The 12,767-nt window shown below is 35.5% G+C and overlaps 1 protein-coding gene across 11 annotated transcripts in view; it reads right to left on the minus strand.

Moving 5' to 3' along the window:
- USP24 (ubiquitin specific peptidase 24) overlaps positions 1 to 12,767 on the minus strand; it is a 130,659-nt gene that overhangs the window by 68,318 nt on the left and 49,574 nt on the right. For all 11 annotated transcript variants that reach the window (XR_004974275.1, XR_004974276.1, XR_004974277.1 and 8 more), the window contains 10 exons: positions 11,822 to 11,936; positions 11,519 to 11,622; positions 8,987 to 9,094; positions 8,696 to 8,791; positions 8,444 to 8,605; positions 8,207 to 8,251; positions 2,759 to 2,866; positions 1,964 to 2,113; positions 1,368 to 1,499; positions 667 to 778 (listed from right to left, as the gene is read on the minus strand). Coding sequence is in view for 7 of the 11 variants with exons in the window: in XM_036351661.1 (XP_036207554.1) it covers positions 667 to 778; positions 1,368 to 1,499; positions 1,964 to 2,113; positions 2,759 to 2,866; positions 8,207 to 8,251; positions 8,444 to 8,605; positions 8,696 to 8,791; positions 8,987 to 9,094; positions 11,519 to 11,622; positions 11,822 to 11,936 (1,132 nt within the window). In the remaining 4 variants the exon portion in view is untranslated. The remainder of the gene's footprint in view (positions 1 to 666; positions 779 to 1,367; positions 1,500 to 1,963; positions 2,114 to 2,758; positions 2,867 to 8,206; positions 8,252 to 8,443; positions 8,606 to 8,695; positions 8,792 to 8,986; positions 9,095 to 11,518; positions 11,623 to 11,821; positions 11,937 to 12,767) is intronic.

Here is a 12,767-nt window from a genome sequence, read left to right on the forward strand (position 1 = left end):
TGTACAATTCCACTTATATGAAATGTTTAGATTAGGAGAGTCCATAAAGACAGAAACTGGATTAGAGACTGGGGGTATGGATGAACGGGGAGTGACTGCTAAAAGGTACAGAATTTCCTTTGGTGATGAAAATGTTCTGGGATTAAAAAGTGGTGAAGGTTGCACAACTTTGTGAATATACTAAAAGCCACTGATTTTACACTTTTAAAAAGTGAACTTTATGGTATATAAATTATGTATCAATAAAAAATTTCAGTTAAAATAAACACCCAAAAGGAAGATTCCTATACTTTGAGAAATTTTGACTTTAAATGAATCCTTTTTGTTCTAAGTAACTTCATAAAAAGACAATTTTGGCAATTTGAGTTATCAGGCCATATGATTTAAAAAACTAATTATAAGATAACATTTATACAGAAAAGAATTTATCATGCGACAGGAACAAAACTGTACACAAACAGAATTATAAAGGCAGTGCTTATTAAAAATACATTTCATTTTCAAAATGTGTATAAATATTTAAGTATGTATACATTTTTGTGGGGCACCCTGTATAAACATCACAAACATATTCCATACTGCTTGGTTGCTTCTTGAAAGTTGGCTTAGAAGGGAAGAATACAATTTTTTAAAGAACTGAAAAAATGATTCTGTGTTTTTTCCTACCATTCATAGTGATTTCATATGATTCCAATTTAAGAATCTTCTCCTTGAAAAGCTGCTGCTGAACATCACTCTCAAGGTCATGTTGCCCTTTTGTAAACCATTCAAAACACATCTGTGGATCAAGACAAATATTACCCTACAACTAAAATCCACTCCAGAAAAATACATATTCCAAATTGGGACAGTAAAGATAAATTAGTTGTAATTCTTCAAAAATTTATATTGCCCAAATACCACTCAAAATGGAAATGCTTAGAACTCTGGACTAAATAAAGCATTAAGTTACTAGCAAGCTTCCCCACAGATAATGTATATATTCCCACTTTTCTTAGAATTTTATACTTGAGTTTTTCCACAAACATTTATTAAGAAGCCAGGCATTGTGCTAGGCACTATCACATACTTAGTCTTTTCAACAATCCTATCAAGTAGTTAATATTATTCCATAAAATGAGAAGAAGAAACAGCGATTCACTGCTAGTAAATGTCAAAACAGGTGTTGAGCTCCTGGTTTAATCTATTTTCCGCTCTTTAATTATAGTTCTAAAATCTGTCTAGGCCTTCATTCTTCTTTGATGTTTCTGGGGTAAAATGTCATTAAACGAACTCAGCTTTCTATTTGTAACTTAAAATTAGTTTCATGTGACAGGAACAAAAACACACTAAAAGATATAACTTTGTCCACAATACCATCTTCTTACCTCTCTATCTAATTCACAAACATCCTGGCCAGTCACAAGACACTCCCAGATTTCCTTGGCACGATTCCAACCCAAATACAGAGTAGCTTCTTGCAAGAAAAATGCCAGAAATTTTAGATGGGCTTCTAAATACTGCAAAAAGAAATAATAATTATTGAACTCCAGGCATTCATAACTAAAAGCAAAATAAAACTTTAAAAAACAGTTCTATCTAATGCTTTTCCATATAATTTATGGTAAATGTGAGAAATCTGTTTACAAGCTGACAGTACAACATAGTAGAAGCTACTTCAAGTCTATTAAAAATTCAGTTGACTTTAGATAATAAAATGATTTCACCAATCTCAAAAAGTAAAACATCATAAACTCACAACCAGTCAGTTAAGATTTTTTTTCCCTAACTTAAAAAAATACTACTACTAATCAATTGATTTGAAAACAAAAACAACTATCTAGAGAATTGACAATTAGTATTTCATGTCAAAGTCAAAGAAAAGATGTCTATTTTTATTACTTTATCATAATGCAGTTCTTAGCGCAAAAAGTCCAAATGAACATTGTAAATCTTGAAATAAAAGCACAGTGCCAATACCCACCTCCCGGTAAGTGTATCGGCCATCCACTAGTGTTGAACCAGTCAAGCCTCCAGGTCCAGCCATGGCTGCTGCAAGCCGATGACAAGCTATCAAACTTCCCGTTACCAATTTCACTATTTCAAAATTTTTCTTCAAGTCTTGAATAATGCTCTTGGCAAAAACAACCAAAAACAAAAATGGTATGAAAATTTAGTTATTTTGTCATTTTAATACAAACTTCTGTTAGCAAGTAACCCTAGGTGAGTGACAGCAAACATGATTTCTTCACTCACATTTCTTATATGAAAGTAAATAAAATCAATCTGGTATGTACACTTACTAGGGAATTAATAAACTCCTCTGCTAAATTTTGCTTCTAAAAAATATTATTTTTCTTTTATAAAGAACTCTTTCAACAAAACTATCCAGATTTTTCTTCTCAAGTCTATTACATTGAGGAAGTTCTAGCTCCACAGTCACACTAATTTTTTTGTAATATAAAGTAAACCTTTGAGTCTTTTCAAGCAAATTTCTAAAATACCATTCTAACTTTTAAAAACTGGCCTAATGATGTTAATATATAGGTAATAAAAGGAAGTAAAAATGAGTGAAGGATACATAAAAAGAAAAGCTCCACAGAAATGAAAGCAGAATGATGTTTAAACTCAAAATTATTAAATAATACGAATGAATTATATTAATAACCATAAAATGTAAAATAGTGACAAGACTCAGCAATCTTATTCATGTTTTGTTATTATAAAAACTTACGAAACAACTGTATGATAATCAGACTTGGCTATACTATACTCTTACCTTGTCTTGCTTTTGATAGGTTTGTTTTATGAATGAACGGGTGATTTCATGGAGCTGACGCAAAGCTGGTACCACCCATACAAACTGGGGATTGTTAAGCTGAGATGACTAGAGTTAAAAAGAAGTTACATAAATTAAATTTAAAAATAAATGGCAGACAAAACTTATTAGCTATAAAAAATGTCCAAGTCAATTAGGCTTCACTATTGCACATTCTATTATTTTTCTCCTCACATTGCTCATTTATAGCTTATCTCATGCATTCATAATTCAGTCTTCAGCTTCTTATTCTGCATGCAATTTCCTAAGGCCAAGAACTGCAAACAGGAGTGGATGTGAAGTGACAGCAAATGTACAGGGGTACGTCAGCAAAAAACAGACAACAAGGAATTAGCAACTTCAAAGGATAGATTAAGTAGCATAGGCTGCTAGGACATGTTGAGATAATAAAATAAATTGATGGCAAAAGCTTATCTTGGATAAGACAGAACTGGCTGATAAGTAAAATGGTATGAAAACATAGTTTTCTATAATTATACGATTAAGATACCAATGATATGATCAAGATACTGATAGTGGTCTAAATATTAAAGGAAATATTCACAATCTGCTTGTATTTCCTAGTTTAAACAATTTTATAAGAGATAGTTCTATTTATATTAATTACTATAGCCACTTTATACTTATACTTTATATTTTTCAAAACACTTTTAAAGGTATTATTTTTGAAACGGGTACAGACAATCCAGATTTTCATAGTACACATCTGAAAAGTCTGATGTTCTATCTTTAAAAAGAGAATTGCTTTTTAATAAATAGTATCTTCAAACTATGAGATTTCATTATAAAGTTTATAAGAATATTAGGTTAAACACTAAAATCAACTGATCAATTAAATCCAAGAAACTAAGTAAAAGTTTAAGTCCTGAATATTTACTTTACAGGCTAATTTTTTTTAAGCTTTGCTTCTTCAAGTCTTTCTATAACATGAAGAGCCCTATGGGGGGGAAAAACTTTTGATGTCCTTTGTAGAAAAACATCCTACTACTGAATATGTAAATGAGAGAGCTCTATTGCCAAAACAATTGGCTTTTCTAGAAACTAGCCAATCAATCAACCAATACCATATTTCCTGGATTCTAAGATACAAGTTTTATAAATTTCAACAAGTTCTGAAATTGATGCTTCTTACAACTATGTCAAAAGAAACTTAGCCTCTAAACATAGGAGTAAGTTTTGATACAGTTGTCCTTACTTGAGTATGTGCAAATTTAGCTGTATAGAAAGTTATCTGTTCCTCTACCTCTCCGTTTATTTATCACTTGGTATAGGAAACACCAACCAATGAAGGTTTCTTAACTTTAAATGTTACAAAAAGATTACACGATAATGTAAAACTGACTACCGTGTCATGTCCACAATTCAATTAAAAGCAAAGAAAACTGCTAGTGGTCTCAGAATAAAGCATTTTCCAAAGCCAGGAGAATTTTGTGTGACAGACTCATACCCTGTGAAGGGCTGTACCACTCAGCACTAAAGGCCTCTCTGTCCAAAGGTGTACCTTAATTCAAGAGAAGTTGTTTAGCGTGTAGTATACACAATTTAATGAAGTAAAAAAGCAGCTTGAATTTTATGAGAAAGGACAAGGACACAAAACTCCACACTCTTCAACATGCCTCAAAATTATACAGTCAATCTTAAAGATTTCAAAGAGGTCAAAACCACGATTATAGCTAAGGAAAAGTAGTGTGCCACAGTGAAGCTGTACATACTGGTCAAAAGGAAGCTGAGGCAAACTCTGAATCTAAACAAATGTATGATAAAAGTGAAATGTAGTTTCTCTTTTACTTCTTTATAAACTTATTAAATCTTGCATCTTAGAATCAGAGAAATAAAGTATATACAGGATGGGGCAAAAGTAGGTCTACAGTTGTAATGAAAATAACACAATAATTAATAACATAAGAATATGTTTTGTGTACTCATAAGTGTAAGCCTACTTTTGCCATACTCTGTATTAAAGGCCAAATTTGCAAGACTAGCTAGAATATTTCTAAAATATAGAAGTCGAAAAATGGCAGTTTAGGCTAATTCTTAGGCCTAAAATAAACTGAGACCTTCTAAGAGGATTACAAACATAAGGACATAAAATTAGCAAATAATTAATATATTAAAAAGTATTATGACCAATTAAGTCAATTAGGATTAGAATACTTTTGACATTAAAAATTATTCTTTGAAGGTAGCTCATTATCAAATAAATTAAAAAAAAACACAAAAAGATAAAACTAGAATTTAAAAAGTATTTCTGATATGACCTTTCTAAAGTTTAGCAAACAGGACAGATATTATTTATTCTATCATATCTATGACGTTATGTTGCTAAGTTACAAGAAAAATTTAAACTACTCTTCTCCACTTATAAAAGAGGCAAAGATTATGGTGAACATTAAAATAAACATACCTGATAATGTCTACTGAGGGAGCTGAGCTTCCTAAGTGGGAGTTAACTAGTTTGGCCTGCGAATCTATGCCTAGATCCCTCTTGTCACTGCTGCGAAGTGACCAGTTAGTCTCCCAGTGTTTCCAGTGATGAGGGGCTCAGGAGGCAGTGTTCACTTCAGGCTACTCTCACTAAAGTTTATTGGTCTAGCATACTGAAACATGCCTTCCCGTAACTTCTTTGAAGCCATAAAAGTAAAGTTGAATAAAACTTCTCTGTAACAATCCTCCCAGTATCTACAGAAAGCTTTCATATTCTTTCTAGAGTTCTCTCTTCTCAAAGCTGAAGATCCCCACTTGCTCATTTGTCTTATTTATCCAGACCTTGCAATTTATCTAGAATTAAAGTAGAAGTTTTTACATGAGAGAACATTTTTTTAAAAAGTATTTCCCCCTGTCCTAACCACATCACTGTGAGACTGTACTGAGGACATCTTGCTACATTTACTTTCAGTTACGTGTTTTGGCAAATAGAGGCCACTCAACTATGGGTAACACTTTTAGTGTATTTGAAGGGTGAAGGGGAGGAAGTAAGAGGAAGGGGAGCAACATTTACTGAAAGGCTGCCAGGCATTGAACTAGGAGGCCTTGAGATAATGACTTAAGGAATATGCAAATATCACTAATTAAGTAAAAATGGGTTTTTTTTGGTTTAGTAATTTTTTTGGATGAGTACATTTAAACTTTTTAATTGAAGGAAAAAAGAAGTGAAATAAGATGGAGAGGGTTGGGGTAGACAGTGGAAGGTATAAAGGAAGCAAAAGAAAGAGGACCAAGGAAGCCAAGGGTATCCTGGCAGAATCTACAGAAAAATAAAGTTAAGAAATAAAGGTCAGAATTTCTGAACACAACAGTGGAACTTGGGAATTTTAAGAGTGTCAAAAGCAGGGGCAAAGGGAACCAGTTGGGGATATAGGTAGCTGAGGGGAGGGGGAGGAAGAGGTGGGTGGTCTTGTCTTACCCTTTGCTTAGTTTCTGTGGAGCCTGGCAGGGAGACATAATCCCCAGTCAGCCCACCTTGCTGCCTGGCAGGAAAGGGCATAGCACAGAAAACACCTTTAGTGGCAGGATATACATCGCCCCGCCTGGGTCATGTCCAGGGGCTTAGATCTTCCCACTGCCCCCCTTCAGCCACGTGCACTTTAAAAGAACATCTGTAAAAGCACTTAGTCAACTGAAAAGTGCCATATAAATGCAAGATATTATTATTTGGAATAAAATAATGATACATCAGGATTTCTTTACTGGGAGCAGTGGGAAATAAAAGGAAGAATATTCTTTTCAAGACTCACAAAATAACTCCAAAATTCTCCCTATTACTTTTTGAGTTTTGTCATGAAACAACAGACATGAATGAAGTGACTGCAAAGAGAAGCAATAAAGATGTAGTGAAGCTACTGGCTGGAAGAGCTAAGTAGTGCTTAGCTGTAATGAGGAAGGAACAGAGATCAGGAAGGTATTTTCTGGGTTTAAAAGTCATTTTCCTGGAGGGGGAAGAAGTCCCTTCAGCTTTAACCTTCATTTTCTATAAAGAAATATACATGTTACTAAGAAGAAAAGACCATTTTTTTATGGATATCCTTTTCCTCTTACTATTATTAGTGAAGGACCTAAAACTTCTTACGTAACTCTGGATTAGTTTCAATCATAAAGACAGAGGCTGCTAAATTATCTGAAAGGCTGAGCTGAGAAAACTGGAAACATTCCAATTGTATCTGAGTAGGAAGAGAGCAATGCTGTTGAATTAAAGAAGTAATTCCTCATAACCAGAGCACCACCAGACCGTTTGTGAATAACTTTTAAACAATCTCTGAAGCTAGACAATATGCAAAAAATTCACTTGATCAAATTCCAATGTCAGAAATATAAAACACCAAGTTTTTAAATGCCCCCAACTAAACTTTAGGACCAAATATAAATAATACAATAAAAGCCCACTGAATCACCAAAACCTCTTAATAAGAACTAAGAATCTCCTATTATACCAATGACAATCAACAGTAGTCAAGATCTTTAAAGAAATACTTCTTAGTGAAAGCTAAGAAAAATGATTTACCAACGAAATTACTAAGCCATTAACTATTTACCAAAACCTTTTATGTTAACAGTGAAATGAAATCCCTCTGGCTGCTAGGCTTACGTTTGGTCCGGGCAACCTCAGGGCCTCCATAGGAGGAGGACACTGCTCCTATGACCAGGGCCGTTGCAACACTGGGTGTGTGTCCAGTGAGCGGCCACTGTGATCAGCCCTCTCAGAGGAGAGACTAGACATCTGAGGACAGGAGCAACAGGAGAGCAGCAATGACCACTGCTTCCTCTGCTAACTACCCTTTTAAAGGACAGTCCAGAGTCCACTGGAACGTGAGGCCAGAGCCCTGCGGGGTAGGGCTTGTACAGAGCCAGTCCCTCTTGCAGTCACTGCCCAAACCTACCTTCTAAAATGGAGTCACAGCAGCAGACACTCACCCATTCACTGTTTGTCTAAGGAGGTACTTTAGGAACACATCTAAATCAAGCACCTAAAAAAATGACCATGTGCCAGCACTGAAGGAAATTTCTCACTTTCTCTCTCTCCTTCTTACTCTATAAATGTTCCTCCATGGGAGAAAAATGGTCATATTTACTTAGGATCCACTGTACTTATTTAAGCTGTCCACACTTTGGAATTAATTTTAAAAAGGTTAAGTTGAAGCTCTTATAATTTTATGAAAATAACATAGTAAAACTACTCTGAATCTGATTCTGGATATTCCCTCCTCCCCCCGAGAATCAATAACTCAAGCTGTAAATAATAAAGCACAGGTCATAAATATTTAAATAGCGATTTGTATTGCACATTAGTCTAAGAAATACTAAAACACATTATTTTTAAATTATAATACAATTTATTTTTTAAAATTATTAAATTAGTATACCTTTTAGTTGGTTCCATCTGCAAATTCTTACCTTGAATCCATCCTTCTTTTTTTCCAAACCTGACCATTCTCCAGGCTGAAAAATTGTTTTAAGAAAAATATAAGTGACTTGGTAAAGTAGTTATAATGTCCCAATCTTGGATTCTAAAGGTAAAAGCTTCCAGAAGACATTTAGTTTAAATTATATAATAGTGGAGGAAAATTATCTGACTCTAATTCTCAGACAGAACTATTGTTCTGACAAAACCAGATCAAACATAAAACCAACCCTTTTAATATCTTCTATGCACTTGATGATGTAGCTCCTCTTGATCGCTTCTTTCACTGCATATGCGTCACTAAGGATTGTCAGGTGTTCATCCAAAGCTTGCTGAATGAGGCTGCTGGGCAGTGTTGGAAGATGAGCCAGTTCCCAGAGTACATCTAACACCTACAATAATACTCATATGATAAGCCAGCCAATACACAAGGAAACTGCTTTAAGTATTTGTAGATAGAAAAATCCACTGGATTTCCCTGCCTTTCCAGAAGTGGTCTCAAAGCGTGCTTCCCGGCCTATCCGTCCAATCAGGCTCAATAGCTTCTGTCTTACTCGATCGCTCTCAGTCTCCCAGCTCTGTAAAACAGAAAGACAAGAATCAGTACACTACACAGTGCCATCAAACTGGCAAAATATGCAAAACTTTAAATTTGAACTAAAAATGTTTAATAAAGTAAAAAGAGTACATTTAAACACTACTAATTTGGGGGGGCAAACCTCAAAATAAGCTTATTTTAGAAAAACGTGAAAGGATATTTGATTGGCACATACCTTCTGAATGAGAACAAACAAATGGTTGAGCTGATCTGAATTAAACTTGACAGCTGCTGCAGCAATAATAGTATGAATATTCTCGATCACAGTAGATGATTGTCCTGACTAGAAAGGAGACATTGGGAGAAAGTTAGGTCTTGGAACTTGGAAAAAACCAAGTCTTCTCCCTGGTAATTTATAGAAGCAAAAGAGTCTAATCAGCATTCACTTCCATGATAATACTGGCAAGACTATGAAGCAAACATTATTAATGGTTACCAGTTGGTCTTGTTTAAATTTCTAGCAGCATTAAATCTTTAATTACTTTACAAGGCAATCATTCTCACTTTTCATAAATGAGCTTGATTGCCTCAGTTGAAGAGTTTTATCTGCTTCATTTTTAATTTTGCTCATAGATATTTTATGACTTCAATGAATATTTATTTATTCCATGAGCAGTTAGTCTCTGCTTCAGGGATGTAGACCCCATTGTTGACCTTATGTTGAAATTCACTTTATAGCCTCAATCACAATTCTGTCATGCCTCACTATTCACTATGTGAGAGCTTTGAAAAGTAGGAGGGCTTTTAAATATTCAATTACACAACAACTAGAGGCCCGATGCACAAAATTCGTACAAGAATAGGCCTTCCTTCCCCCTGCTGCCGACACCGGCTTCCCTCTGGCACCCAGGACCCGGGCTTCCCTCCGTCCTGGCTTCATCTGGAAGGTCATCCAGAAGGATGTCAGACCTAATTAGCTATTACACTTTTATTATTATAGAAGATTTGCTCAGTATCTACTAAACACACACTTCCTGAATGTAGCAGGGATAAATAAAATATATATCATGGTCTCTAATCCTCAATCTGTGTGAATTCAAAACTTACAAAACAAAATTATGACCATATTCAAGTAAGGTCAAGACATGGGAAATAAAATTCAGGGTTTTTTTTTTCAGTCTTACACCTAAACTTTCTATAGTCTGTTATGTAATGCCAGGCTGGGAGCCTGAAAATGACATTTCCTCTGCCAGCTGTGCTCCCATTATGTTCTAGCAATGTGAGGTACTCCTGGGAGATGAGCAGGCAGGAGGAAGAAAAAAGTGTATCTGGTTTGTGCTTGGGGACGGGATGCAGGTGCTGACATTTGTGGCAGCAGGGATTCCGGAGCCCTGGCGGCGGTATCGCCTCTTTGACAGTTTAGCACGTGCAGTGAACCTCCCAAAACAGCTTCCCTTCCTTGGACTTAATATCCCTTTTCATGTTTTGTTGTTCCAACATTTATACTTCCCTTTTTGTTCTTCTGTCCTAGCAACATCTTTGCAAACAATGCCCTATATTCAATTCCCTCTGAGATACCTAGCACGGTTTCTGTTTCCTGACTGGATTCTGACTGATACAGTAGAGATAGCCAAGGTGAGCTCCAGGTTTCATTCTGGCTTAGCAACTAGATGAAGAATACTACCATTACTGAAGTAGAATGGAAAATTACTAGGCTTGGCCATGTTGAATTTGAGATGCCTATGAGATAACACAGGTAAAGGTGTAACAGGTATTTAGGTATACTGCCCGGGAGCTCTAAGAAGAGGTGTAAATTGGAGATATACTAGTAATTCTGAGAGTCAGCAGCATCCAAATGTAGTGGAAGTCATGGGGGGGGGGGGGGGGGTAGATGAAATTGACTAGTGCAGGATTATATAATGAAAAAGGGCTAAAGACTAAGACTTGAAAAAAAACTCATATTCACAAGGTAGAAGACATAAGTTAGTAAATGAGACTTAAGAAGGAATGCCAGAAAAGTAGGGGAATGGACTATTAACAAAGTGAAGGAAAAAGGAATGAAGGGTATAACTGATTCTGTCACAGATGCTGAGAGTTTTGGTAAGATGAGATCTATAAACTCAATATGACTACCATCCTCATTTAATAGAATTAAATGGGAAAACTGTATTAATGAATACTGAAAAGAAATATAGTAAAAAGAAGACTGGAATGATAAACAAGACATACCTATTCCTAGCTCTGCCACTAACTGCTACACAGCCTGCAGTAAGGCTTTTCATTTTTCAATCTGAGAAATGAGAAGACTAGACTAGATCAGTAAGTAGCTTTACACCTTTTGAGTAGAAGAATCCTTTTTACATATACAATCTTAATAGCAATTCTATTTTTTTTAAAAAATATAGTTTTATTGACTTCAGAGAGGAAGGGAGAAGGAGTGAGGGCTAGAAACATCAATGATAAGAGAGAATTATTGATCAGCTGCCTCCTGCACACCCTTATAGGGGATTGAGCCCATAACCCCAGGCATGTGTTCTACAGGGTTCAATTGTGGAACTGAACTGTGACCTCCTGGTTCATAGGTCGATGCTCAACCACTGAGCACACTGGCCAGCCTTAATAGCAACTCTAAACTGTACAGATTTCAGTAGAGTTGCTCTGGTTAAAGCAAGATTGAAGTTCCATTTTCCTGCTTACTCTCCATTCTCTTCCTTTTCATTATTATAAAAATGTCAGGTGAAAGCAAAAATAACTCTAATTAACTTACCTGTATCTTCCAAATTTTAGTGAGTTCATCTAAAGATAATTTACTGCCCAAGAGTTCAATAATTCCCTTTATACGATCACAGTACTGTGCTTGGTCTATGTTGCCTAAGAGAAGAAACAGCAGAGGGGCAGGCAGGTACAGTGAACACTGACTTTGTAAATATGATTCTAGTAATTCAAAGCAATATTAACTTTTTATAAGATTATTCAAAGGCTAATCAAAGCAACAATTTCATAGCCTTTTTTACACAAAAATGTTATTTAAAATTATGTATGAGGTAATATTATTTTAAAAGCAACTTACCTTCCAGTGCAATTGAAAGAACTGAGTTTTCAACTAGCCAATCTAACAATCTGTCTGTATCTATAGCATTCTTCACAGATTTGGATAAAGTGCTATCTTCTATTAGTTTGGTTACCTAAAAACAAATAAACAAAACACACCAGGATTATTGACAGAAAGTAATGCAAATATGCATAATCAAAATCTTCACATATATACATATCCTGTGACTTTTATAGTGTTACAATATGGTCTGACAAGTAGCTAAAATATATCAAAGGCCAGTTATCAGACAAAACAGATTACTTGTGATATCTTTTTTTAAAAGTATGGAGCCATTCTCATGGCTCAGACTTCCTGGGCCACTGCTGACTGCCTCAGGGATAAGCATCTGACCCAAATTTCAATCAAGGCATGTCCTCCAAATTCTATACTTGGGACCGAAGAGCAAGTACTAGTCTCTCCAGGGTGATGGGAGCAATGCGGGGCCATGATGTCTACCATATGAAGGATGTTACTCTGCCGGTAGAGGAACAACAAAACCAACAAGCTCAGAAAAGCAGAGTTAAGACTTCGAAAGAGTCTTGGATGCAGTCAGGTCTTGAATTCTAATTGTTCTTGTTGCCCACATGTCTTCCTGCCCCTTACATGGTTTGGCTAGTCAATTCTTCATTCATATGAAACAGCCCAGCCTTCTTCCACTAAATTTCTCTATGCCCTAGGACAGCGGTCGCCAACCTTTCAGACCTCACAGACCACCAGCAGTCTGCAGATGACCGGTTGGCGACCGCTGGTCTAGGATGATTTAAGATGAGCTTATTTCACTTGCAGCTAAGAATCTTAGTTAATACAAAACTGAAGGAAAAAGATTGGAATTATTATAACTCAACTCTATTGGTTCCATCTGTCACTCACCAAAATCAACTATGTAAACACATTTGAAATAGAATAAAAGGAATTGTGCCGT

This window comes from Myotis myotis, unplaced genomic scaffold (assembly GCF_014108235.1).
Source record: "Myotis myotis isolate mMyoMyo1 unplaced genomic scaffold, mMyoMyo1.p scaffold_m19_p_2, whole genome shotgun sequence".
Lineage (NCBI taxonomy): Eukaryota > Metazoa > Chordata > Mammalia > Chiroptera > Vespertilionidae > Myotis > Myotis myotis.